The sequence below is a fragment of the Gekko japonicus genome, unplaced genomic scaffold, assembly GCF_001447785.1.
Source record: "Gekko japonicus isolate JY-2015 unplaced genomic scaffold, Gekko_japonicus_V1.1 scaffold1857, whole genome shotgun sequence".
In the NCBI taxonomy this organism is placed as follows: domain Eukaryota; kingdom Metazoa; phylum Chordata; class Lepidosauria; order Squamata; family Gekkonidae; genus Gekko; species Gekko japonicus.
In genome coordinates, this window is record NW_015172611.1 from 136,867 (window position 1) to 164,326 (window position 27,460).

Here is a 27,460-nt window from a genome sequence, read left to right on the forward strand (position 1 = left end):
GCTTGTAAAGCTTTTGCAAATTTCGGTTTCCCGGTTTGATTCTTCACAGGAGTAGATGGGCGCCCCTTGGTTCCGTCAGGTTTCTCCCGATGTACTTGTCCCCCGCAGTCGGCCACGAAGTGGCCCCGCTCCCCACATTTCAGGCACAGACCTTGTCACATACACTGCTCCCACGTTGCATCCGGGTAGAGTTTTCCCCAGCTGCAGCTATATCCAACTGCAAGGTTCACAAGCGGTTCTCAGCACTCTCCGCCTCCTGCATCCACACCATGAGGGAGATTGGGTCGACCGACCTCAGGACCGTTTCTCATATCTCCGTGTCTAATCCTACACGGAACATCTCGGCTAACACGTTGTACAAAATTGGCCTGACAACGCGTCAGGATTTCCGTCGAACGTAGCTTCTATTAAGTCTTTCTGGTGCGGAACCACCTGGCCCCTCGGGCTGGCCGGTCTTGGTGCGGGTACCGGGGCTTCTCCTGGCCTCGGGGCCGTCACGTCACCTAGTTGCGCGGGGACTCTCGGGGCGGGCGCTGGTGGTCCCGCTGACATGACAGAGGCGGCCAGGCGCCTTTCCAGGGCCTCCCTGACCACTCTCGTGACCAAGTCTGGGATGGCCATGATGACCTCCTCCAGGGTCTGCTGTAGGTGCTGAATGTTGCGATCAGCCACCTCCATGCGCTTGGCTAGTTCTAGTCCCTCGTCCGGGGACACCCGGCCACTCTGGGTCTTCGATCGCTCCGTCACCCATGAGCTAGCGACCAGCTCGAACTGGGCTCCAAAGGGAGGTAATCCCGCCGCAGCGGCGAGGCCCCTGTCATACAAACTGTCTCTCGGAGGGCCCCCCGTTAGTAGATAGGTCTCTGCCGTCGATTCGGGGTTGAACTGGCTCCAGCTGGAACTGGGTCTGCCACTCTGTCCAGCCCGGTACCTCGGGGCCCGGGGAGTCAGGAACAGATGCGTCGATGAGTACTTCGGGATAGCCCCCCCCCACTGCCCCAGACACCGGTGGCGTTGTAGGCACCGGCACTGAAGCCGTGGTTACCAGGGGGTTCTCCCCATCATCTGGTTCCTTGGGCTCATCTGGCTCCGTGGCCCCATCAGGGTCTGTAGGTAAGGGTTTTCCCTCTCCATCGCTTATATCGGGGTGATAGAGGCACTGAGATAGGGAATGAAAGGATTTCCTAACAGATTGTCAGGATCCACAGCAAAACAACGAAGTACATGCTTCTAGGAAGGTTTTACTTTTATTGAAAAGCTATAGATGCAGTAACATGAACACTGTTAGGAATGGTGGGTGATCTATGCGCATAATAGGTTATAGGGCATTCGTATGCACACACACACACACACACACACACGTAGTACCCAATTAGGTGGGTTCCTGCGAGCGGGCATTTGGCTGAGAACTAACGGCTGCAGAAGCAGGGAAAGTAAGAAGCTTCCCACGAATTCTAGACACATCAACTCCTCCAGTGGCCTTGAGAGATATGCGTTACAGCTAAGATGCAATTCAGCGCATGGGAAGGAATGCACAGCAATTAGAAACATACACCATACTCTTGGCAGCATAGCTGACACCACTGTGTGACAGAGTGTTGGACTGGATGGGCCACTGGCCTGACCCAACATTGGTGCTTATGTTCTTAAGAGGCGAGCCACTGTCTCGCCTACTGTCTAGTCACCAAGGGCAGCCCCACACAAAGGCTGTGGCCACTGGTCTGGCTTCACTCACCTGTCGGACTCCGGTTCATGATCATGGGTGTTGCTGCAGAAGCTAAACCAGGACTCTCGGTGCTTTGTGAGGGGCTGAAGACAAAGGCTTCTTGCTTGAACGGTGATGCTGTGGAAGGCTGGCTGCCCTGTGGGGCGAGAGGGAAGAGTGAGGGCAGGCCACGGAGGTCTCAACAGACACTTGCTTAGCTGCACATGAACACGCTTGGCTCAGTGGCAGACCACAAGCCACAGCTCCCTCTAAACTGTGGAGTCTTGTGAGCAAAAATTCTACTTCGTGAGCGACTGGCATTAAGCGATTTGACTACTGTGTAAATTAATATGCTCTGGAGCCATCGTTCCTGAACTAAGACAAAAACGTGTGAGCCGGAGGCTAAAAAAATGTGAGCTAGCTCACACTCACTCAGCTTAGAGAGAACACTGCTGCAAGCATTGCATGCATGCAGAAAGCTCAACACCTGGCATCTCCAGCCAGGCTGTCTCACGTAGCAGATCTGAGACTTTCCTCATCCTCAGACTTTCAAGAGCTGCTGCCAGTCTGAGTGGCCGACACTGAGCTAGATGAACCAATGGCCTGACTCGGTATAAAGCAACAGCTTCCCTGATCTACAGAGCCTAGCAACCCGCAGACAGTCTTCTTTAGAGGTATGTCTTTGCCTCCATTTCTTGAACCAAGAAGCCAATGTAACTGCGTGAAGTGCTAAGGGAGAAAAAGGAAATGTTCAAGAAAGGGAGGCCAGGACATACCTCTAGAGAAGACTGTCTGCAGGTTGCTAGGCCCTGTCGGTCAGCCATCAGAGAGGCCAAAATCTAAAGCTGGCCAGGGAGGCTCACTACAATGAGAAAATCTTCTTCAGATATGTGAAGAGCAAACGCAAGATAAAAGAGGCGATGGGCCCACTGTTGGGAGAAAATGGAGAAACTCTGAAAGGGGACAGAGAGAAAGCAGAAAGGCTTAATGCCTATTTTGCCTCAGTTTTTTCCCTGAAGAAGAGAACAGGCTCTTCTAGAGATGGTAGCAGGCAAGGCACAGCATCCGGGCTGCTGGTTGACATGGACAGAGAGGTAGCTGAGAAGCACCTGGCTGCACTGAGTGAGTACAAATCCCCCGGGGCCAGATGGTGTGCACCCAAGAGTGCTCCAAGAACTTTCTAGAGAGCTCGCAGAGCTTTTGTCCACCATCTTCTAGGCCTCTTGGAGGATGGGGGATGTGCCACAAGACTGGAGGAGGGCCGATGTTATCCCAATTTTCAAAAAAAGGGAGGAGGGATGACCCAGGACACTGCAGGCCAGTCAGTCTGACCTCTGTCCCAGGGAAGAGACTGGAGCAGGTTTTAAAAGGGATTGACCTGCGAGCATCTAAAGGACAACTTGGTGGTCTGGGGAAGTCAGCATGGATTTGTCCCCAGCAGGCCCTGCCAGACCAACCTCATTTCCTTCTCTGATCTAGTGACAACCTTACTGGATCAAGGGAATGCTATTGATGTTGTTTACCTGGATTTCAGTAAAGCTATTGACAGGGTTCCCCATGATGTTCTGGTGGGTAAACTAGAGGACTGGACTGTAGGATAGCTAGGTGGATAGGGAACTGGGTTGGAGAACTGCACTCCAAGAGTAGTTGTCAGTGACATTTCATCTGAATGGAGGGAGGTGTCCAGTGGGGTGCCACAGGGCTTGGTTCTGGGCCCAGTACCGTTCAATGTTTTTATAAATGATCTGGATGAGGGTGTGGAGGGGATACTCATTATATTTACAGATGACACCAAATTGGGAGGAGCAGTGAACACAGCAGAAGGTAGACTCAGAATTCAGTGAGATCTGAACACCCTGGAAAAGTGGGCGGATGTGAACAAGATGCAATTTAACAAGGATAAGTGCCAAATTCTACATCTGGGTAACAAAAATCAGAAACACGCATACTGGATGGGAGGTACACTTCTGGGTAGCAGTGTGTGTGAACAAGATCTTGGGGTAAGGGTGGACCAAAAGATAAACATGAGCAACCAGTGTGATGCGGCGACAAAAAAGGCTAATGCATTCTTGGGATGTATCAACAGAGGCATAACATCCAAATTGCAAGATGTCCTGCTGTACACTTCATTGGTCAGGCCTCACCTCAAAAAGGATGTGGACAGAATGAAGTGGGTGAAGAGGAGAGCGACGAGGATGATTGGGGGCCTGGAGACCAAGCCCTATGAGGAAAGGCTGAGCTCTGCTTTGTTTTTGAATCTAGCAGTAATTCTGAAATGTATCCGGGATTCTTTTGGGAATTTTATTTTGGTTTTCCCAAGAAAACCCAGATACATTTGGGATGCTGAAATATACCCGAAAAATAAGGTATTTTTAAGTTCCCTGCTTTAGGATTATCCACTTGAGCCAGGAGGGCATGACCTCCCTGACCATTACAGAGCACAAGGCACCCCTGAAGTTTTTCATGATGACCTCCAGGTGCAGAGGTAGCAAACCTCTGGATGCCAGCTGCTAAAGACTGCCTCAGAGGACAGTCCCCGCCTCTGGGCCCTCCAGTTCAACTAGCTGGCCAATGTGTGAAACTGGATGCTGGAGCAGACGGACCAGTGACCTGATCCAAAGGGCTTTTGTGTACTTATCATCTTCACATCTCCTTCACATTTTCGGATATGTTACGTGCTGGGCATCATCATCTAATAATCAAGATTTTTGGTTTCTCTCTTCAGTTCGAGGGACTGTTTTAGGAAAGCCACAACCAGCCAGACTCAGGGCTTGCAGAGTTCACTGAGGGCCTCTCAGTCTTTCTCCCCACATTTTGAGCACTGGGCCTGGTAATTTGGATGGATCCCTGTGGTTTCCTCTCTGGGGTTAATGAAAACCAAGGGTAAAAAATCTAATTTTTCCACCCTTCTTTATTTCCAAGAGAGGGAGGAGAATAATATGGAGAAATCGATAGGAACTTGGAGATCAAGGAACAGCAAGGGGAGGGGGATGATGGACGGATGAAAGGGTGCCATGCTGGTCATAAAGAAATGGGGGAAGCCAGTCCCAGGCAGGGGTGGTCAGAGGAGCAGACTACGATCTGCGAGACGCAGGTCCGAATCCCCCTCTCTGCCACGGAATCTTCTCTGGGTGGCCTCGGCTCCAGCACTCTCTCTCTCAGCTTTGCCTACCTCTCAGGGTTGTTGTTATTGTGAGGATCAAATTGCAGGAGGGGAGAATGGTGTGACGGATGCTTTGGGTCCCCCACTGAGGGAGAAAAGCATGGTAGGAATGGAGTGAATAAACAAGTCTATCCAAAAGCAAGACCCCCCCCCCAATACTCTCACATGCAAACTTTTAATGGCTGTACATACTTGTACCCAGGGCTTTTTTTGTAGAAAAAGCCCAGCAGGAACTCATTAGCATAATAGGCCACACCCAACAGCAGAAAGTCATTAGCCTATTAGGCCACACCCATGACAGTGCAGCTCATTAGCGTATTAGGCCACATCCCCCTGGCTTGAAGGAAAGGCTGTGCGGAGCCCAGGCAAGCTGGCCCTTGGACAGGCCAGGGAAGACAGGGAGAGGAATTTAAATGCCTCCCCGATTTTTCCAGGGGGCCCCCCCAGCCCACCCGCCTCGGAGTCGCCGGGGGGGGGGTCGCTCTCCAGGCCTTCCCTCTGTAGCCACGCACATGCAGAGGTTTTGGCTGTAGTGGGCGTGGCCCACTCTGAAGCCAGCCGGAACTCCGTTCCTGTGCGTCCCTGCCCAGAAATAGCCCTGAATGTACATGCTTGTCATTTTCTTCACAGACCCCTGGATTTCCTTTTGAGTAAACGTATCTTGTGGCCTTTGCAACATCCTCGCAGGCTCCCTGCTGGCTTGCAGCCCCTCCCCCTCCCCCAAGACCAAAAGGAGGGTTAGGGAAGGGGGGGGGATTACCAGGCTGTTGTACTCCTCCGTCGCTTCGCTCTCCCCGGCTGCGCTGCTGAAGCTGCTGGTGCTGGAGGAAGAGCGAGAGATGCTTGACCGCCCATTCTCCTTGAGCTTAGCGAAGGGCCTGGTGGTCAGAGGAGAACAGAACGGTGAAGCACAAGGGGTGGCTCCGGCAGCACAGACTCCTCGGCCTGAAGTCCTCCGAGTCTTTTTAAAGCACCCCTGTGGAAACGGGTAGCCCACAGGGAGAGGGCTGGAGCCTGCAATGGCTTGGCTTGGAATAGGAACTCCTCTTTCTCGTAGGGTTCACACACAGGAAAACTAGAATTTAGGTGGGTCTGACAGCAGTCCATAAATAAATAGGAACCATTCAATTGGGGGGGGGGGGAGAAAAGCACCTCTGTGATTTTTTTAAATAGTAGGCCATAGTGGATTGTAATGTCCACACCTGAAGACCAGGTGGATCTAGCAGCAAGCCCCATGCCCCTCACTTGAGCTGGAGCACTGAGGTTTTTAAAAAATTGCAATTTTTTTTTTAAACACCAAGCAAATGAACAGCAGCCCACAGTGATGCTGCCGAAATCTGTAATTGCCTGGGCAGAAGTACGAATCTGCCTGGTTTGCAGTGCTCACATCTACTGTCCATGCCACAGAGTCAAAGCACAGTTTTGAAAGCCAAGCCGGATCTGAGTCCAGGAGCACCTGAGAGACGCCAACTGGCTTTTTGGGGGAAGCACGCTTCCGTGGGTTGGCTCCAGCCACCCTTCCGCAAGGAAAGGTGCGCGGGGACAGGCCACGTCCCCACAGGACTTTTGCTCCAGTTGGGTGGCAAAACCAGGGTGTTCTTTTTTGTTGCTTCATCCACTTCCCAGTTTTCTTCCCTGCTTTACTCCATTATCTTTCCCCCCTAACGTTTAATTAGTTTTTCATACACACAATACAGTACAACACAATACATGAGAGAACCCACAATTGTACAACCTAGACCTTAGTGAGTCAGGAGGATTATAAATAAAATACATCCCATATCTTGTCTAGACTCAGGGAAACAAGCAACCTATGTGCAATCTGTAAACACCCGTACCCAAACAACTATGATATCAGAGCTAAATTAAACCCATTTTGTCTACCAGACTTTAAGATACCTTGCACACCTAAGACTGATTACATATTATTTTCTTTTCCACGCCACCTGCCCTGTTGAAAACATCAAATCGAATACTTTTCCAAAGCTGCTCTGAACCTGCTCCTCTTCCTCAAAGTGTGCTCGCAGCCATGCGGATAGGAAGGGTGTGTGGTTTTATTGCCGTTATCTCCCTTGCTCATGCTATTCTCCCGTGTACCACCAGAGGGCATTTTGAGAGGTTTTAAAAAATCTATACTTGCCGCTACGGGGGGGGGGGGGGGGGGGGGAACCACCTCCAGAGACAGAAGAAAGACCACAGCGCAGGACGTCTGGCTCACAATTACCTCTCTTTGTTAGGACAGATTTCTGGTGAGCTCGGATTTGAGGAGGCTTCTGGTTTCATTTCTTGGAAGGGAAGTCCACCATCTGGGGTTTTGGGGGTTCCTGAGCCACTGTCACTATGAAAGAAGCAAAACAGGTGAGGTGGGTGAACCAAACCCCCTCCCCCAAAACTGGTCACGTGAATGTTTCAAAATGGCGACACTCTAGTCCAAGACTCAACACGAATGGACTTGAGCTCAATAGGGATGGGGAGTGGCTACCTCGCTGGAGAAAGTCGCTGTCCCCCATTAGAGATTTATGCACACAATGCATCTTGTTTTGTTCATTCATCAGAGTCTAGGAGCCACATCCAGTCAGACTGGGTCTTTTACACTTCTGTCTGGATGTTGTTGCTGTTGTTGTTGTTATTCAGCATCTTGTCCTGCAGAGCTTCCTGGTTTCCTTTGGTAAAAGCACTTCTCCCTTCACCCATTTGTTCTTATTCTTTTTGCACCCATGTATTGGAATACCTGCCAGCTGAGGAGAGCAGGCACTACTGGGGTCCTACAGTGAGTATATCCTAAGTTCCTTTTGCATATCAAGTGTCCTGCCCCAATAGTGGTGGTTTCCATGTTGTGTGAACACAGCATCACATCAATTTATCATGTGCGTACAGCTCCAGTATATGTGTGAACTGAACACTGGATTTTTCAGAACTTGTACAGGGCAACTGAGCATATTGTACAGATTGCAGGCAGATGTGCTTCCAATAAGTGCAATCAGTAGGTGCCTGGAAAAGAAAAAAAATCTCATACCCAGGGCCAGCCCGAGGCGAGGCTGCACCCTAGGCGAGGTTGCAGGCTGCAGATGCCAACCTCTCGGTGGGGCCTGAAAACAGCCCCACTGGGAACCCAGCGGCGGGGGGCTGGGCACTCGGTTGGCAGCAGTGGCAGCAGTTCCAGCGGCAGGTAAGGAGCGCTGCCAAGAGGGGGTAAAGGGCCGCGCGGTCCCGGGGGGCGCCGAGGTGGAGGGCTGGCTGGCTGAGGCGCCAGCAGAAAGTGCCGCGGCGCCAGTAGCACGGCCTCAAGTTTGCGCACTGGGGGGGGGAGGATTGTGTGAATCAGCCAGCCAGCCCTCCACCTCAGCATGCTCCGGGACCATGCGGTCCTTTACCCCCTCTTGGCAGCACTCTTTACCTGCCGCTGGAGCTGCCGCAGCTTCCGCCAACTGAGTGCCCACAGCGGGAGGAGGTAGGTGAGCGAGGGGGTAAAGGGCCATGAGGTCCTGGGGCATGCTGAGGCGGAGGGCTGGCTGGCTCAGGCGCCGGCAGAAAGAAAGCGCACTGGGGGGGGGAGGATTGTGTGAATCAGCCAGCCAGCTGCTGAATCAGCTTACCCGCTGCTGGAGCTGCTGCTGCTGCCGCCAACCAAGTGCCCGCGGTGGGAGGAGGTAGGTGGGCGAGGAGCTGGGCTGGGGCTTGCACACACCGGCCAGCCAGCCAGCAGCAGGGCGCGCTTACCTCAAGTTCTGCCTGGTGGCGCCTGCAGCAGCTCCAGTGGCCTTGGCTCCCCCGGCAGGTGGCGGCAAGCGCAGCCCCGGTGTGGGTTCCCCTCTTCATGCGCCCGCTCTGCCAGCGCCTCTCCCCGCCGGCCATGGGTAAGGAGAAGTTGCCAGAGAGGGGCTGGGTGGGCGGGAGGGACGCGGAGGGGAGCCTCGGGGATCTCCAGATCGGCGCTGGCTTTTGGCGGGGGAGGCAAACTTCGGCACCCCCATCCAGGGCCCGCCGCCTCATCCAGGGCCTCCCGCTCTAGGCGAGTGCCTAGCTGGCCTAGCGGGAGACCCGGCCCTGCTCATACCACCCACCCCCTTCTTCAGTACTGAGAGCTGCATGGCTGAGCAACCAGGAGAAGGCCTGGGCATTAGTCAAGCAGTGCTGTGGCTTCAGATCTAAACTTTCCAGTACCCAAGAAATCTGCAAACTATTTAAAAACCTTAAGCACACCGGATATAGGAGATTTTGTCACCTTTTGTCATCAGCAATCCAGGGGGAGAGAGATTAAGGGGCGGGTCCAACCGCCCCCCAGGGAGCCTTCCTCCGCCTGGAGTGGCTCTTCCTCCTGCGGCTGGAGAAAGGCCCCCTCAGAGGTTGCTCACGGGAGTGAGTGGCAGGAGAGGGGGAGGACCCGCCCCCTGTCCCAGGGCCTGCTCTTCGGTAATTCCCATGAGGCAGCCTGCGCTGATGCCATTGTTCCCACTGCAGCTGCGGTGCCAGGCCATTCAGCAGAAGAGCCAGATACCCCTTTTCATGCTGGGGAAAACGTTTTCATCCCTGAAAATTGGCTTTGTTTTTGAAAGTAGCCACTGGCACTAGATCCTGGATGCTGAAAGACCTCTGTTAATCAAACACATACAGTTGCTGTATTTTGCCTTAATGACTAACCCACCCTCATACATCGGCACTTAATTCACTGAATTACCTTCGACTCCGGGGTTCTGCCTGGCTCTCCGACCCCGTGTGCAAGCGGGGGAAGAGCCCCGACCGTCTCTTGATGGGGCTCCGGGACTGATTCTTGGCTGTTGCAGCCGTCACAGGAGGCTGACAAGCAAAGCAGAAATAGTCCAGAAGTCACAGTGTAACTTTCCATCCTGTTTGGCTGGATGGCATTGGCTCGAATAAACTTGAGATGGCTGTCACCGGCCCTTGAGAAGCGATTTACCATCCCTCTATCTTAAGTCCATCCTTCTGCCAAGCACGACTTCCTCCCCCACACAAACATTTTATTCTCACTCCAATCCCATGAGGTGGGTTCGGCTGAGGAAGGCTAAAGGTTAGCCCAGAGAGCTTTATGGCCAAGTGGGGATTTGAAGCCCCGCCTCCCAGACCCTGGTTCCTGTCCTCTGACAGACCGTCCTCCCGGGGCTAAGTGACTGTTCCCTGTGTTCCTTCTGATATCACGCCATGGAAGGGATTGTGGCTCAGGGAAAGGGCATCAGCTTAGCATGCAGAAGCTCCCCGGCTCGGTCTCCCAGCATTTCCAGCAGAACAGCCAGGCAGCTGATGGGAAAGGCCTCACTCTGGGCATCTGGAGAAAGGCTTCCAATCAGAGTGGACAATACTGACCTTGATAGGCCAGTTGCCTGGTTCGGTATACAGCCGTTTCATGTTTTCAGTTTTGGATCTTTCTGTCAGTTATTTTCAGGGGTCATTTCGTAGAAAAAGAGCTAGGGGAACTCATTAGGATAACTCATTAGCATATGCCACACCCCCTGACATCAGGGGCCCGGCGGTGGACCTGCAAGGCCAGCGGGAGTGCGAGGAAGCCCCGCCAAGGCCCTCCCTGGCCCCAGGCAGGCAGAGGTGGGGAGAGGCGGGGAGGAAGCAACTTACCCTCCCTCTTCTCCTGCCCCCTCCTGGCTGAATGAGGGCTGGAAGCGGGGCGGCCGGAAGCAGGGGGCGGGGCTTGTTTTAACTTTTTTTGCATTTCTGTTTTATTTTTATTTCGCAATAAGCAATTCACAGGCTTTCTTTATTTCTTTGAACGTAGGGACATGTTCTTCTCTGTTCCTCCTTATCTGAAGTAAAGCCTCCAGATTCAGAAGAAGGGGTGTCTTCCCTTTCTGATAACAAGACTGCACAGGAAACACCTGAAACCTCTTCAAGTGCTCCTGCATTGTAAGTATCAGTGCTGCTATCCGAGGGGAATAGAAATGGAGCCAAAAAACCTGGGATGTCCTCCACAAATTTTATGTCGATAGAAGATGGATGTTTATGCAATAAATAAGAGAGATGTTCTCTGACTGCCCATTTGCTCACCCAGATCACCTGTCCTTTGTATGGGAGGACGGACGGTCAACACACTCTTATTACATTCAGGTATCAGAGGAGGTGCAAGTGGGCCGAGGCTTGATGCAGGATTCAAACTGCCGCGCCCCCCCTTTTCCTGTAATGAGTACCCCACCCCTCCCATTCTTGCCTTCAGGCTGGTTGGGTGTCCCGTCTCCTCGCCTACATAACCGTTGCTTTCCCTTTGGCAGAGCAGCCGTTGCTGCCTCCGTGGCTGGACTCCCGGCTTCCCCTGCTCTCCTCACTGTCCTCATTCCCTTCCACTAGCAAGTCTTCTGTAAACTTTGTCAACAGATCTAATTTCTCAAAGATTTCCCCTACGGTATTAGATATTAAAGACGTCTGATTTGCTAGCATTTCCAGATCTGTTTGTGTGTTTTTCCATTTCTTATTTCCCCCCCCCCAAAGCTCATCTGTAATAGCTGCATGGGATCGAGATCCCAAAGGAGGATCTGAAGACATGTTTAAGGGACTTAGGGGGATTGTGTCCCTGATCAAGAGGGAAGGAGACCTATAGTAAAAAAAACCTCCTCCATCCGGCTCTGCTTAGAGGGGGGTAGATTTTCATCAAGGGCTCACAACCCTTTTTCCTTCCCATAACTGCATATATTGCTTAATCGAGTAAGGCTCTGTCAGTTTGTTTAGATAGGTAACTGATATCAATTTAAGATCAATTTAAAACTATTTAAGCTCCAATGTTTAATTGATTATAGTATTTATTATTTATTATACTAAAATGTGAATCAGTTTTCAAATGTAGACATTTGAAAACTGATTCACGTTTTAGTATAATAAATAATAAACACCGAAGGCAAAACTCCTTTTTATTCACTTAACACTTAACCCCCCATTGGTGCCTCAGGCAACTCTCCAAAATCTTAAAAGCCCAAAGTGATATGGCCTTAAATTGAGATCATAAGGGTAAAACAGCACAAAATCAATTGTATACTAAACAAAAATAGAGGGAAAGGAACATGAAAATAAACTAGTTCCCTCAAACTCCCTCAATCCCCTTGTCCCGTCCCGTCCCCCAGGTTCTCAGGCGTCCCCAGCTTCTTGCCACTCCACCCCTCGGCCACACCCTAACCTCATCCCCCCAACAGGAGAATGGGGGGGGAGCTTCTACATTGAGCCCTAAATCTAAAGCACTAAAGTATCCAATGGGTGGGAGCCCCCTCGACATACAGAAAATGAAAAGCTGCAGAGGCAGCTTTAATCAGTTGGGGAGGGGGAGAGACTCCTCCACACTGCGTGTCTAATTGCTGAGACAGCCAAAAGTAAAACCATGGAGAGAGCGCTTTCGCTTCTCCCCGATAAAAGGAAAATAGAGTCAGAAGCAAAATAAGAACAGAGTTATCCAAAACAAAAGCTGAAATCAATTGAAAACCATGAAAACAATGCTCCTCCGCATTAGAGCACAGCCTACAAACACCTAATTACACTCAGCCGGAAACCGGAAGTCTTTTATTTTAATTTATTTGTTAAAGCATACACTTAAAATTATATCCTCCCTTTCTCCCCAGTGGGGACCCAAAGCGACTCAGACGAGGTCACCCAGCGAGCTTCCTTGGCAGAGCAGGAAGTCACACCGGAGCCTCCCGGGTCCCAGTCCAACCGCCTATGCCACATTGGCTCACTTGTTTGCACTGTGCATGCCTGTTGTACCACTCTGAGATGCAACCAATAGGCTATTTATAGGCACAATGCATTCATATGCACATTCTACTGATGTATTTCATAACTCATGTTGAAAAATCTGAATATTTTACAGGAATATTTCAACACACATGAAGCTGCCTTATACTGAATCAGACCATCGGTCCATCAAGGTACTACTCATCCTGGCAGCGGCTCTCTACGATCTCAGGCGGAGGTCTTTCACTTCACCCACCCTTTTTAATAGAATCCTTATTCTATTTTCAATAGTTTTTTTTCTGTGCAGATACTTATTTCCACCAACAGGGGGCTCACTCTCCCCCAACAGCTTTTCCATAGTCATGGGCCTTCCTAAGGCTGCAGAAAAATCCAAAAACTAAAAAAATCCCTTCAGGGACGGCTGAATTCCCCCCAAAACCTTTTGAAATGGCCTCTGCAGGGATCTGCTTCAGGCATCAATGGTGAGACTTGGGGCCAGGCCTCACAAGAGTTGGCAGTGCCAGGCTGGGGGATTTCTAGAGATTTTGTGGTGGACTCTAAGGAGTCTATCAATACAATCAACAGCATAAAGCCATTAGAGACCAAAAAAAAAAAAAAGCACCAGCAAGCTATAAAAACGGGTCAGGGTCAATGCAGAGCACCCTCGAGGGGACTTTTGCTTCCTAGCAAAATACGCAGGTGTGTGCTTTGTGGCCAGAGATCATTTGCCTTCTGCTTGTTCAGAATGTGGGGTAGTCAGAGTTTGTAGGACTGAGGCTGTTTCCCCAAAGAAGCTTCTCTTTCCTGTGCTAACGTGGTTGTATTATCACATTATTTGCTTCTCTGAATGCATATAAACACTTCCTTAAAAAGCAGTTAGAGAGGATTATTCTCCCCCAGAGAAAGCACTGGTTTCCTCACCTCTGGCACAGAGACTTAACAAGCGTGTTCACCACTACCAGTTTTCCCCGTTCCATTTCTCAGACACCCTGTCCACCTCTTTCATTTTGCAAAGACCCAGTTACAGGTTGAAGCAATCAACAGTTCTCACCTTTCTTTTAAAAAAAACGGAATCAATTTTTTGAATTCTGCAGAAACTGCTCTAGGGAAAAGAAGGATTATGATGACACTGGCACCTGCCAATCTACACTGCACATGATGACTTCTGCAGTGCATTGGCAGAATCGTTTTTCTCCCAACTATCAGTCCCAGAGATGGTGGAGATACGAGAGATGACCACCTTTTCTGAATGCAACAACTAATTTTATTGAAAATCTGCACAGTTCCTCAGTGGTGTCGCACTTACAGAGAAGGTGGCCTTGGTGGTTTCAGCACTGTTGTGTGCAATTCCCCCACTCAGGCTTCCAGGGATGCTGCCACTGTGGTGTTTCTTCTGACTCCCAACCATTGTTTCCATGGAATGGCTGCGGACTCGGATGGCTCTCTGCAGAGCAAAAAGGAAAGGAAGTGCCACTTGGTTATATTTGAAACAATCAACTTGGAAGTGTTCAGAAACTGGAGTGTGTTTTGGAACCTACTTTTATGCCAAGAATGTGGGTGATTTCTCACAAGCGTTGCTCAGCGCTCACTCTTCTCTTTGGCCCGATGGTACGTGTCAATTTCATACAAGCTGCTGCGTGACCGCATTTTGCCCCGCAACATCATGCAATTTCCCCCGCATCTACTCAATCCTGTTTTTTGAGGATTGAGTAGACGCGGGGAAAACTGCACGAAGCTGCGGGGCAAAATGCAGCCATGCAGCAGCTTGTGTGAAATTGACACGTACCATCGGGGCAAAAGGGAGGAGTGAGCGCGGAGCAGCGCTTGTGGGAAATCACCCTTTGTTAAATTTCAAGCATTAGGGACATGTGCCACCTGCCAGCCAGACCAAAGGCTTGTTTTTTTCTGCTGCCCATTGTGCAAGGAGCTGAAGGTGGAGCACAAGGTTCTCCCCTACTTCATTGCATCCTCACAATGACACTGCGGGGTATGCTAAGCTAAAAGAGAATAGCTGACCTAAGTGTACCCCAGTGAGTATTATCACAAACACGTATTTGAACATGTGTATTCCCAAGGTATACAACAATACTCTAACCACTACACCATGGCAGTAGGATATCCCTCCCCAATTCTCCCCCCCACGTACACAGACATACACACACACACAAATGTGCTCTGCTTTTGAATCATTCTGTTTAGCTATCCTATATATATATAATCCCCTTACATATTGACCATTTCCAGCTCTCCCATTGGCTGTGCAGTGTGCTCCAACAGCCATTGGCCCATCAACTGGCACTCAATAGTACTTGTGTGCCATTGGCAGGGTGCTGGGTCTGCTCCTCTCCCCCACCCACTGCCAGCCTGGATACTCTTCTCTCACAGAATAAACTGCCAAAAGGCTGTCTATCCTGACAAAGACACTTCAATAAAAAAGCAAAGGCAGGAGGTGCTTTCCAGGCCTTTGTGAGGAACTCATTGGGGCCAGTCCTGACTAGGGTTGCCAGCTCCAGGTCGGGAAATTCCTGGATATTCTGTGGTGGAGTCTATGGAAGCCAGAGTTTGGGGAAGGGAGAGGCCTCAGCTGAATAGAATGCCATAGAGCCCACCCTCCAAAGCAGCTATTTTCTCTGGGGGGACAGATCTGGAGTTCAGTTGTGATACCCGGTGATCGTCAGGCTCCACCTGGAGGTTGGCTACACTAGGCATAGCAGTTAGCGCTTCAGAGCAGGGTCTGCCAGACCCAGGTTCTTGCTGTGGAAGTTCAGTGGGTGATTTCAGACCAGTCACAGACTTTCAGCCTAACCTACCTCACAGGGTTCTTGTGCAGATCAAAAAGAGGAGAGGAGAATGATGTAAAGTGCTTTGGTCTCCACTGCAGAGAAAGACTGTACTTTTCCTCCTGGGGAACCATTGCTGCCAATCTCCAGGTGAGTGCTGGTGATTAGTCAGAATTAAAACTGCTCCCCAGATGGAAGAGATCGCCTCCCCTGGAAGAAACGGCTGTTTTGCAGGGTGGACTCTGTGTCATTTTACCCTGCTGAGGTTGCTTCCTTTCTGCTTGGGTCCCCACTGTGGAGAAAGACTGTAGTTTTCCTAGATAGAGGCTACAGGGATGGAAACCCAAAGTCAGAGGGGCAGATAATTGTACGTTGATGGTTGGCTGGGAAGGAAATAGGGTTGCCACCTTCGGGTTGGGAAATTCCTGGAGGAGTGCAGCCTGAAGAGAGTGGGGTTTGAGGACAGGTGGGACCTCAGACAGGTACAAAGCCATAGACTCTACCCTCCAAACCAGCCATTTCCTCCTGGAGAACCATTGTTGCCAATCTCTGAGGGTGGGCTGGAGATCATTCAGAATTACAACTGCTCTTCAGATGGCAGAGGTCAGTTCCCCTGGAGAAAACAGTAAGCTCTGTGTCATTATACCCTGCTGAGGTCGCCACAGCAAATTGACGCTGAGCGCCCAAGGCCAGGTCACGTGCCCAGAGCGTCTTTCTAGAGTTGTTGTATTTATTTCCACAATGGGCCTTATTCCTATTTATAAATAAAAGCCAGCCAAAACAACCTCCATTCCTCTATGTGTGTGTGTAGAGTGCTGTCAAGTCAAGTCGACTTATGGCCACCCCAGCAAGGGGCTTCCAAGGCAAGCGATTAAGCAGAGGTGGTTTTGCCATGGCCTCCCTCTGCAGGGTCTTCCTTGGCGGTGCCCCCTCCAAGTGCCAGCCCTGCCTAGCTGTCAAGATGTGATGAGATCAGGCTGTGCTCTCCCATTCCACATCCCTGTGATTCCACACATTTGTCTAATCTTTTTAGAAGCCATCATCTCATCCTGAAGCAGGGAGCAGATTCAGATTCACAGATGTGTGAAGAGATGACTTTATAGGGGTATCTGCTCAGAATCTGTCAATTACATTGGGAGGGAGAAAAGCTATTAAAGCTGCTTGCAGAGGTTGTTTTAAGTGGCTCGTTATCCCTGCTATTTCCCACAGTTTAAATGGCCCTTCTGGCAGTTGCTGTCTGACCACTAGGTTAGGAGATCAGGAGAACCATGTAAAGGGTTAACCCCATTTCCCCAAAGCCCCAATCCGACCAGTGCTCCCTCTGGGCTGAGTTAGGGTGAGCCAGGTCACAGTTTTTTAGCCTCTGGCTCACACACTTCTGTCTTCGCTCAGGAAGGAGGGCTCCAGAGCAAACTAATTGACACAGGAGCCAAACCGCTCGCTCACAACTTCAATGCCAGTGGCTCACAAAGTAGAATTTTTGCTCACAAGGCTCCACCGCTTAGAGGGAGCACTGGAGGGCACTATCTACTATGACCAGGTTTTTTTTTTGTTTGTTTCTTTAAACAATAGGGGATCCAGCCACAGATATCCTTTGGCTGCATTTCGTTCAGGCCTCACTGGGTGTCTTTTGGGCCAATTCACACAGTAAAAAGTCCTTGTGACGGCTAAAAGGCTTAGTTTCACACGTGCGCTGTCTGCTCAGTGGAGAAACATAAATTGTGGGGAAATGACACGGGGACGGAGTAGGCTGAAGCCCCTTCTCCCGGTGGGCCATTGGTCCTGATCCGAGTCAGTCCTGTGCATGCCTGGGACAGACACGGGTGATACCAAGTCCTCGAAATGTGTGAGTAGGCCCCAATTCTCAGCATAGCCTCCCGGCTTCCCAGAACTGGGCCTGGAAAGACCTAACCTAGGCTGTTGCAGTGATAAAGAGATAATAACAGAAGAAAATAAGAAGTTCATTATCATGTTTGCTCTTCTGAAATCTTTGAAAGGAGGGATACAATCATTATCTATAATGATGACGATAATGCTAGCCCTTGATCCAAAGCCAAAGAAAGACATGTATATGTTAAATTGTTTATTCCTACACGTCTGGCTTGAGATCTACCTGGAGAGAAACAGGATTTTTCCAGGCTGTGAAAGTGGCAGTAACTTGAAAATTGCCATCTAGGGCTACCTGCAGCCCGCTGCCTCCCCCCACCCCCACCCCGTTTTCTTTCCCATTTTATATTTTGCACATGAATCACACTGAGCAATGAAGAGGCTATTAAGCAGACCAGCAGTGCTGTCCAAAGGGAAAACAGCACCTGCCAAATTATTCAGACACTAGTTTTGCTCTCAAGCTTGGAGATATCCTGAAATGCCAAAAGAGCAAGAAAGTCCAATTTTACCAAGGCAAAAGGCACAGGAAAGTTTAGCACTGACACGCCAAGGACATCTTAATAAAACTGTGTTTTTGTCTGACAGAAGTCTGAGTGTTCGGGGATGTTCCAATCTGCGGCATCCAGCATGTGGGAAGAAAGTGGCAAGTAAGTGGTTGTCGGGGACAGGAAGTGGGGGCACCAGCCCTTCCTGGCCGATGAAGCAAGATGGCACCAGAAGCAGGCGCGAGGGCTGGACTGGGCACAACAAGAGAAGGCTGCCGACAGGGTGGCAGCACTGTGCGCAGGCTGCCGCTTCACCCAGGCCCACATCTCGACAAGGTCACAGAGCTCAATGAATGAGTTAGGAAGAACGTCCTGGCAGTTAGAGCGGTTCCTCAGTGGAACAGGCTTCCTCGGGAGGTGGTGGGCTCTCCTTCCCTGGAGGTTTTCAAGCAGAGGCTGGATGGCCCCATCTGTCAGCAGTGCTGATTCTGTGAACTGAGGCAGATCATGAGAAGAGAGGGCAGGAAGGGTTGCCTCAGTGCTTAGTTCTCGTGGCCCTTTCTTGCACGCCCAGGGAAATGCTGATCGCTACTCTGGGGTCAGGAAGCCATTTTTCTCCAGACGGCTTTGGCAAGGGATCCTGGAGGGTTTTTGTCATCTTCTGGGCATGGAGCAGGGGTCACTGGAGGTGTGGACGGGGGAGGTATTTGTGAATTTCCTGCATTGTGCAGTGGGTTGGTCTAGATGACCTTGGAGGTCCCTTTCAGCTCTATGATTCTATTATTCTATGAATGAACCTGGGGCAGTGACTTCTCTTACCTCCTTCTCAAGGTTATCCTGGGGATGGGAGCAGCATGTACGCTACCCTGACCTCCTTGGAAGAAGCGCAGGATTTTTAAAATGTCCTACATGGACAGAGACTGAAGCCACGGCTGTTTGTACCAGACCGGCTGAGAGCTTCTGTTAGAGATGGAAACGACTAAGTGGGGGGGGGGGAGGCTCAAGTCACTCCTGTTCTCACTTGGCTTTTGTTTTTTTTATTTGTTTTAAAGACATTTACTTCCCTTTTGATTAAACAACCATCAAGGAGGTGGGGAAAGACAGCAGATTACACAGAGCAACAGCTCTACTTAGGGTTTGTTTTTAAGGATGGTGAATCTGGACGGCATCACAACTCTGCACTGAAGCAGGGGTGTCAAACATGAGGCCCAGGGGCCGGACGCAGCCTCAGTCCAGCTGGCCCTCGACTGGCCCACCAGCAATTGATGTGAGGGAGGGAGGGCAGGAGGCTGCTTGGGGGTGCAAGCAGGCGCGTGTGGTTTGGTGTATGTGTGGTCAAAGCTGTCAAGAAATAGAAAGGAAACAGCTAGAGGGTGGGGCTAAGAGGCTAAGTTAAAATAGGGGGGGACAGAATAGGAACAAAGGCAGAGAAAGGGGAGGTGAGGGTTCCCCCCCCCTTCTGCCTCCTCTGAGAAGCCACTACATAGGGGGGAGGGGGGAGCCAAGCAGCCGGCGCTGCCACCACTGCAGCCACTGGCTTTTCACTTTTTCAAATGGTGACCATGAGGGAGGGAGGGTGGTGAGAGCGGGCCAGGCCCAGTGAGGAAGAGAGGAGGAGGAGGAGGGCTGGTCCATGGGGGAGGCAACGGGGCTGTCTTGTGCATGCTGCTCAGAAGGGAAGATGCCTCCCGGCCTCCGAAGTGGATGGAGGAGGAAAGGGAAATCAGGGTGCTGCTGCTGCCGCCACCGCACATCGGAGGAGTAGCAGAGCAGGGAGGCAGAGTGAGTGCTGGGGGAGGTGGGGGATGGTGACCCTCCCCCCACCTGTTCTCAGCCCATGAGGGAAGAGGGGTTGCGGGAGGTCAGAGAGCACCCCCCCGGGGAGTCTCGGAAACAGCCTCTCCATCAGGCCTCCTCCCAGCCCCACCACTTCTGGGGGAAATGCAGGAAGGATGAGAACTGGGGAGGGGGGTGGGGTATCTGGGGGAGCCAGGTTCAGACCTCCCCCCTCCTCCTGGGCCAGGACCCCCCCCTGTCATCTGGGGCCAGTTTCTCAGCCTGGCGCACCCCACAGGGCTGGTGGCGGAGGAGGAGGGAGTCCAGGGTGCCTCCTCAAGGTCCCCAGAAGTAGGACGGGGGCAGAGAGGAAACAGAGAGAGAGAGAGAGGCTGGGCTGGGCTCAGTTGCTGAGGTTGTGCATATTTTGGGGGGGCGTTTACTGGCAAGTGATAATGGCTGCAATCACACAAGCAGTTTGGCCCGACACAGTCACCACCCCTCCCCCACGGATCAAATGAATGCCCTCAGACAGCCACATCCGCCAGGCATTCCCCAGCCACACTTATCCTGTCATAGGGTGACTTGGAGCCGGGTTAAAAAGGCACCACATCACAAGTAGTGTTTTTGGTTCCCCGTGCAGTCACTGTGTATGGCCAGATGTCTGACTGTGGGGGAGCACATGTAGAACGGATTTGGCAGTCTGATCTGTTCTGCCGCTCGGGAGGGTTTTGTTTTTTTAAATGCCTATATGTACATGAATGCACATGCGTGCGCATGCATGTTGAAAAAATTTTGGGCAGAGTGCTCTGTGGCTGAGGCGCTGCAATAATGTGGATGCTTCACCAGGGGATGTCTGCATGGTTAAACTACATCAGGGTGTGCTGTGTGGCTGGTATGCCCTGCAACACTTCAAACCAGTTCAATTAGAGGTGGCACAACCACAGAGATGAAATATCTAGGTATCCAGATTCCATTAGATAGCTCCAAAGTGTTCTCTCTAAACTACTTAAATATGTATACTGAAATAACTCAACAGATGTATAAATGGAGTAAATTAAATCTCAATTGGTTTGAAAAATTTAACTTAATCAAGTCCTTTATCTTACCAAAAATTATTTTTCTATTCAGAACAATTCAAATGTGATGCTCAAAAAATGGCAATCATCTCTAAAAGATTTCTTGTGGAATAAAAAGAAATCTAGAATAAGCTTCTCAGTTTTAAGAAGACCCCAAACCTTAGGGGGCTTTGCTTTACCTGATTTAGCAGTTTACCATAAAGCAATTTTGCTAGCCACTTCGATTAAAATGCTACACACCACTACAAAACCTTTATGGGTCAACATAGGAGATGACTTGTTATCTCCAAAGTATTTAGATAGTACTCTCTGGAATACTGAATCACTTTCTGTAACGGAGAGGAAGGCTATTGAACCTATCTTCCCACCAATCCAATGCTGGAAACGTCATGCCAGACACTTCTTGCCCTCAATCTCAAGATACTACACCTTTTTAAACCAGAAAACATTTCATCCTGGATCAGACACAACTGTATCAACAAAATGGAGACTTCAACATCTTACCCGATTAGGGGACATAGCGGACAAAAAAGGAATATTAAGTAAAATAGACCTTGAACAAAAGTTGGGCTCTCCCATTCCATGGTTCTATTACTTACAACTAAGCCATCTACTTAATAAATTAAATATAAAAGTAGTAATGTCCCAAACCCAAACTGCTATGGAAATTTTGATAAGAGATTCTGATATACAAAATAAAGGACTTATATCAAAACTATATTCCTTGTTACTTAAACAATCATGCTCTAAACATCTTCCATATCAAAGTGCGTGGCAAGAAGACATTGCAGAAAATCTTTCAGATGAAATGTGGGAAAGCTTATGGAAATCGTCTAGTTTTAGAACAAGGGTAATATCCATTCGACAGCAGAATCTCAAAATAATGTCAAGGTGGTATATCACTCCACTCAAATTATCCCATATAACATCAACTCAGTCTCCATTGTGTTGAAGAATGCAACCAGGTTGGAAATTACGTGCATTGTTGGTGGCAATGTGATAAAATTAAGAACTTCTGGCTAGAAATACTGTCCATAATTTACGAAATAACCTCCGTTCAGATTCCACTAAAACCGGAAATTTTGTTTTTAAATACTTGGCCTGAAAATCTACGTAACAGGATACATAAACTCACTATAGACGTTATGCTTGACGTGGCTAAAACAGCCATTGCATCGTATTGGAAGGAGAAAACAGCACCTAGTTTAGAAATATGGTATAAGAAACTTTGGAGTCACTACTTAATGGATGCGGTCTCTAACAAACTGAATTGTAAGTCACAAAATCCTTCGAAATCTAATTTCACAGAAAAATGGTTCCCAGTGCTTGATCACCTGTCTCAAAAACACTTCATCTCACCCGAATGGGCTCAGTACCACAAATGGATATAATAGTAACGGAAGTCTAGTTCTATAAATTCTCACACTTATCTACTTCTTTCTTATCCTCTAGCTTTAAGATTTTTACTCAAAACTTTCAATTAGTATACGGTTTTATAGTAATAGTCAGTGTATGTTGATAAAATGTTTTTTGTCTCACCATTTCAATAGTTCAGAATGATTAAAAAATCTTTCATTCTAGTCTAAGGTTTGTCTATTGCATATATAACTGCCAGGATAGACTCTGTTCTGTACTGTGTGATGTATTGTAAGTCAAGAAACAGGTTATAACTCTGTACAAGCTCAGTGAATTTTTGCAGGATGTTATTGTAACCACAAAGATTAATTGTTGTTTGTTAGAACTGTCAGAAATGTTAAAAATAAAAAATGTCATTATAAAAAAAAAAAGAGGTGGCACCATATCGTGCCAAGCCGCCAGTGTGACCACAGCCACCAACTCATCTCCTAAAAGTGCTATATATGCAAAAGGTAGCTAATTTGTATGGAAGTGCAAGATAAAGGTAAAGGTTCCCTTGCTCGAAAGCCAGTCGAGTGCGACTCTAGGGTTGCGGTGCTCATCTCCGTTTCAAAGCCGAAGAGCCAGCGCTGTCCGAAGACGTTTCCGTGGTCATGTGGCCGGCATGACTAAACACCGAGGCGCACGGAACGCTGTTCCCTTCCCACCGAAGTGGTACCTATTTATCTACTTGCATTTTCTTGCTTTCGAACTGCCAGGTTGGCAGGAGCTGGAACTAGAGATGGGAGCTCACTCTGTCATGCAGCACCCGGGTCTCGAACTGCTGAACTACCGACCTTCCACAGCCTGCAGTTCAGCGTCTTAACCACTTGAGCCACCGCAGCAATATGCAAAAGGTAGCTAATTTGTATGGAAGTGCAAGATACCCCCCCCCTTTTATGGTATCCCATAAAAAAACTCATATTGCATATAATTAAATACATTTATTGGGGCTTTTGTGGGTTCCCCAGTAAATCATTTGCTTTCACTACTAAGAATCAATTGCTTTTGTTTGTATTTTGAGTAAAAAACAGTGCTATTAATTGGGTTTGCCTGTGTCCTTTAAAAAGTTTATATCTTTGGTACGTGGCATTACATTTTATGGCAGACATGGCCCAGCCCTCATAACAAATGACTGACACCCCTGCACTGTAGGCCCGTACAATCGCCCATCCTCCACTCATTTAAAAGCCAAGGCATTTCTTTCAGCTAAGTTACGTTAGTGTCCTCCAGTATATTATCAAGAGTTCAACATAACTTTCAACAGGTGCAGTTTGTGAAATGCCGAGCTGTGCACCTGGTGGCACTGGAGAAGTCACACACGCACATTTATATGCACACACGTTAAAGACCACAAGCGTGCTTTATGTGCATTTCTGTCAATGGGCTTGCAATGCTTTGGGTTAGGCCTTGGATCCCTTGTGTTGGGCTGATCGGGGCCGTTTAGACTTCAGCCCTGCCCAGGCTCACGACAGCCAGCCTAGATGTTCCTTTACCTTAAATGATTCCAGGAACCCTCCGTGGCCTCCGTTCTCCAGCTTGTCCTCCTCAGATCCCAGGCCAAGCATCAGCTGCGTGTGAATGTGGAGCTCATCATGCAGGTGGTCCAGAAGGGCAGCTCGCGTCCGGTCCTGGAACAAGGGCAGAAGGCGACCCAAGTCATCAATTTCATTCTCTACCAAACATTTTGAAGCAGGTTACAGAGCAAGAGTAACTGAACTGGAAAACAGAAATAATGGAACATGACATCAAGTATTGTCAGTGTTCCAAAATGCAATTAATAGCAGCAGTTACTTAAAAACAAGAACCAGCCAAGATCTCTACAAATGTAATTTTGAATTAAACAAAAAACATACCGGGCCCCTTTTGAAATTATTATAAAGAGGTGAGGAGGTTATTTTCATGGGGAAGGGTGTTCTACAACTCTGGTGCCACCACAAAAAGGCCTTGCTGCACATGGAGACTGATCTGGCCTCTCTGTGCTGTGGAATACAAAGCAAAGCCTCACTAGCTGCTGTCAGAACTTGGCTGGTGTCCATATGTGAGTAGATGCTTTCCAAGATACTCCAGATCCAAGCCATTTAGGACTTTAAAGCCAAATCCAGCACCTTCAACATGGCCCAGAAACAGATTTCCTTTGAACACAGCTTTTGTGCAGAGGAACGCAACGGCCATTTGCAATGCTGAAGGGTGTCCCCATAGTTCCATTGAGGCTGGAAAGACATCTTCAGGTCTGAAGGAACTTCTCGCTGCATGGAAATCTGGGGTGTGCATAACAATACACATAGCTCATGTTGATGTCTATGAGGAATCTACAGAAATGCAGTCTTGGTTACATACTCAGTCTAAAGCTGAAATAGTGGCTATTTGTAATGCTGTGTTATACTGAAAGAACTTTGGGAGGGAAATGTGAGTCAGCAACACAGAGATGAAAGGACAGGTCCTGAAAAAACATACCTATGGAAGGCAGGAATATTCTAGTAGCTGTCTCTAGCTAACACCAGTACTCGGATTCTCTTGCAAAACCACTTCCAAGGCTACAGGCCAAGAGGGTGACCTGTCTGTTTCAAAGCATCAAAAAGGCCTGCTATTGAGGCTTGAAGGACACCTTACAGTTTGTCACAAACATGGTCTGGGCTCCTCTGGTCTGACCTTGATTCTGACAGACACTAGGCGCAGGGGGGGCGTGTTTTTCCAAGCACACGGACCCCAGTCCAGACCAGGAGAGCAACCTGGGGGAGGGAGAGGCATGTGGAGCATGTCGGGGTCTGAGTCCCAGATGAAACCAGCTTACCTCAAGCTTTGCGAATTTGTCTGACTTGCAACAAGCGTTTTCTGCATTGATCAGCTTAGTGAGAAGAAACTCACGGAATTCAGAGTCCTGGAAAGGGATGGAACAGAAGAGGTGAGGCTGGCAAATCCCAGACCCCTTCAGTGCTCAGGTGAAGCTGCCTGAGAGCAAATCAGATCACTAGCCCGTCCGGATCAGCAGCACAGCCCATTCAAACAGGCAGAGTACAAATACGAATGAATGAATGAAGCTGCCTTGGATCTGGTTTAGATTTGTCTTCTGTGGCTGCCAACAGCTCTCCAGAAGGAGAAAAGGTATTTCCTAGCACCTGCAACTTTTGTTCCTTTGAGATGACACAGACTGAACTAGGCATCTTCTGCGTGCCAAAGAGGTGTTCTGCCCCTCCCCAAAATGGAACACATGAAGACACCTCACCCCACATCCGATTACCAACAGGGCCTGCTCTGCCACTGAGCCACAGCCCCCCCCCCCGAATGGGATCTCAAGTGATCACCAACACAGTTTCCAAATATCATGGATTATTTTAGCATTAGATCTATCTCTGCAGATCCCTTGTCCATCCCTGAATCTGGAAGATGTTCCTTCCACAAGGTGAGAAGGAAAAGGCTTGATGGGCAAATTCCCCCGGCTTGATCCACAGTTGGTTTATTGTCTCTCGGAGCTTCCTCAGAGAATTTCTGGTCTTCTTCAGAGTCTCGGGGTACAGAGTGTCCTCTTTCTTATGGGTCCTCCACTGTTGCCACACATTGCCCTTGGAAGGGGGTGACCAGTGGCAAGGACAGCTGGCAACACTGAAGGCCTCATCCTGACACTGCCCTGCCCTTCAGCTAGCCCGTTCAAAGCTGCACCTCGCAAACGACAGACAGGAGGGGGGAGGAATCACAAGGTACAGTTTTCTTGGGACCACACCACTTGGGAATGCAGTGGGGGGGGTCACATCAAAGCCTCAGGAGCAGGGCCACTGGGAAAGAGGGCGAGCCAACTCCCACGGCTTACTTCTTGAAACACAGGTGGGTTTGGCAGTGATGGGCTGAACGAAGGGACGTCTTCTCGGGCAGTGACTGCTACCTATCAGAAAGAATTTTTAAACAAATATTAGCAAGAAATGTACAAACAGCAATCCAGAGTTGCAACAGACCTAGCATGTAAGAAGAAGAGCCCTACGGGATTGGACTGTGAGTCCATCTAGTCCAGCAGCCCTTTTGCAACACCTGAAACTTTGCAGGGGAGCGTTTAATCCTCTCCTACCCACCCATCTCTGGGGCAGAGACCCAATCTCTGGACTGTGAGTCCTGCAATGCAACTCAGGACCTAAGAGAAGCATCTGAACCTCCACACTAAAGCTGCACTTCGACGTGAGATGAAATGCAGATATTAGTCGTGACAACCTCAGTTGTGAGCACGCATTAACAACAGTAATTACATATGGGGAAAAACAACACACTCACTAACTGTATTAACTACACACGCACAAAATTGCAAAGCAGCCTTTCTGGAAGGGGCCGTTGTTTGAGCACACTCAAGGCCAGCTTTGCCCCAACCTCTGTGCCTCCGGTTTTAGAAATTACGTATCTGAGTGTGTTATCTGTAGCTGTGTTTGCTGACAAGTCAGAATGCTTCTGGGCTAATATGTGCTCTAAGCCACAGGACAACCCGCGGCATACAGATGCATTTCAGCCCGTCAGGCAAACACAACTACAGATAAAAATGTTGGATGCATCATTGACTGCAAATATTGAACAGGGGTGAAAGCTGGAATTGCAAGGGTGTGAAAGTCCAACAGACATTTGCTGTCCGGCCTTTGGCTGGCCTGATGCCACTTGGGTGTCGAGGGCAGAGATGAGGTAGTGAAATCTGCTGCCATCTCACAGATAGGCTCATAGCAGCCCCCCCCCCACAGCCCACGAAGCACAGCTGCCTCTCAGAGGGTAAGTGACTGACTATGTAGGAGAGGCTTAGCTGAGCAGGAACTCTCTATCTCTGGCCAAACAGTCCCAAAGCAGTTGCTTCTCAGCTCTAGCACCAATGTGCACGCACGCACACACGCGCACCCCTTCTTGTTCTTCTTACTTTGTAGGACGTATTGTCTGTTTCAGAGTTTTCCACCTGGACAACAATATAGGCATGTAGAAAATTGGACGCAATCATGTCTGGGACAAAGGGAGTGTTTTCTTCTTGGAATATAATAGCCACAATATCGTTGCCGATGTGTCTCTTCCGCTGGAGCTGAAAAGGTGAAAGAGGGGGGGGGGACCCAGTCCTTGAGAATGAATGACAGTCAGTCTGAAACACCAACAACAATGAATGGCATATTTACATGAAAGAATGACTGTCGCGGAAACGTTTACAAGAATGAGTGCATGACTATCACTTGGAAAGGAACCGAGTGGGAAGAATGGAAGGATGGGATTCGGGAATGTGTACAGGAATGAAGGCCACATGGACTGGTCTGCAACCTATTGCACTTGAGCCACCATGGAACCAAATAGGGCTACTTCAGAAAGAAAATGAAATCCTTAAAGTTAAGGTGTGCTGGAGAGGAAGATAGGATGATAGAATAATCCAGACATGAAGGGAAGAGCAGGCAAAGATTTGTATGAAACTAAAATGTTTCTTAGAGATGCTTTACCAAAATGGAAGTGATAAGAGGGGAACAGCTGCCAGTCATCCGAAGTGCAAGAAATGTGCAGGCTTATGC

The 27,460-nt window shown here is 49.3% G+C and overlaps 1 protein-coding gene across 1 annotated transcript in view; it reads right to left on the bottom strand.

The window, feature by feature from the left end:
- RAP1GAP2 (RAP1 GTPase activating protein 2) overlaps positions 1-27,460 on the bottom strand; it is a 102,412-nt gene that overhangs the window by 13,443 nt on the left and 61,509 nt on the right. The window contains exons 12-20 of the mRNA XM_015421632.1: positions 26,833-26,988; positions 25,759-25,830; positions 24,745-24,831; positions 23,447-23,581; positions 13,855-13,992; positions 9,547-9,665; positions 7,093-7,206; positions 5,629-5,746; positions 1,736-1,862 (exon numbers count right to left, since the gene is read on the bottom strand). Of these exons, the coding sequence (XP_015277118.1) occupies positions 1,736-1,862; positions 5,629-5,746; positions 7,093-7,206; positions 9,547-9,665; positions 13,855-13,992; positions 23,447-23,581; positions 24,745-24,831; positions 25,759-25,830; positions 26,833-26,988 (1,066 nt within the window). The remainder of the gene's footprint in view (positions 1-1,735; positions 1,863-5,628; positions 5,747-7,092; positions 7,207-9,546; positions 9,666-13,854; positions 13,993-23,446; positions 23,582-24,744; positions 24,832-25,758; positions 25,831-26,832; positions 26,989-27,460) is intronic.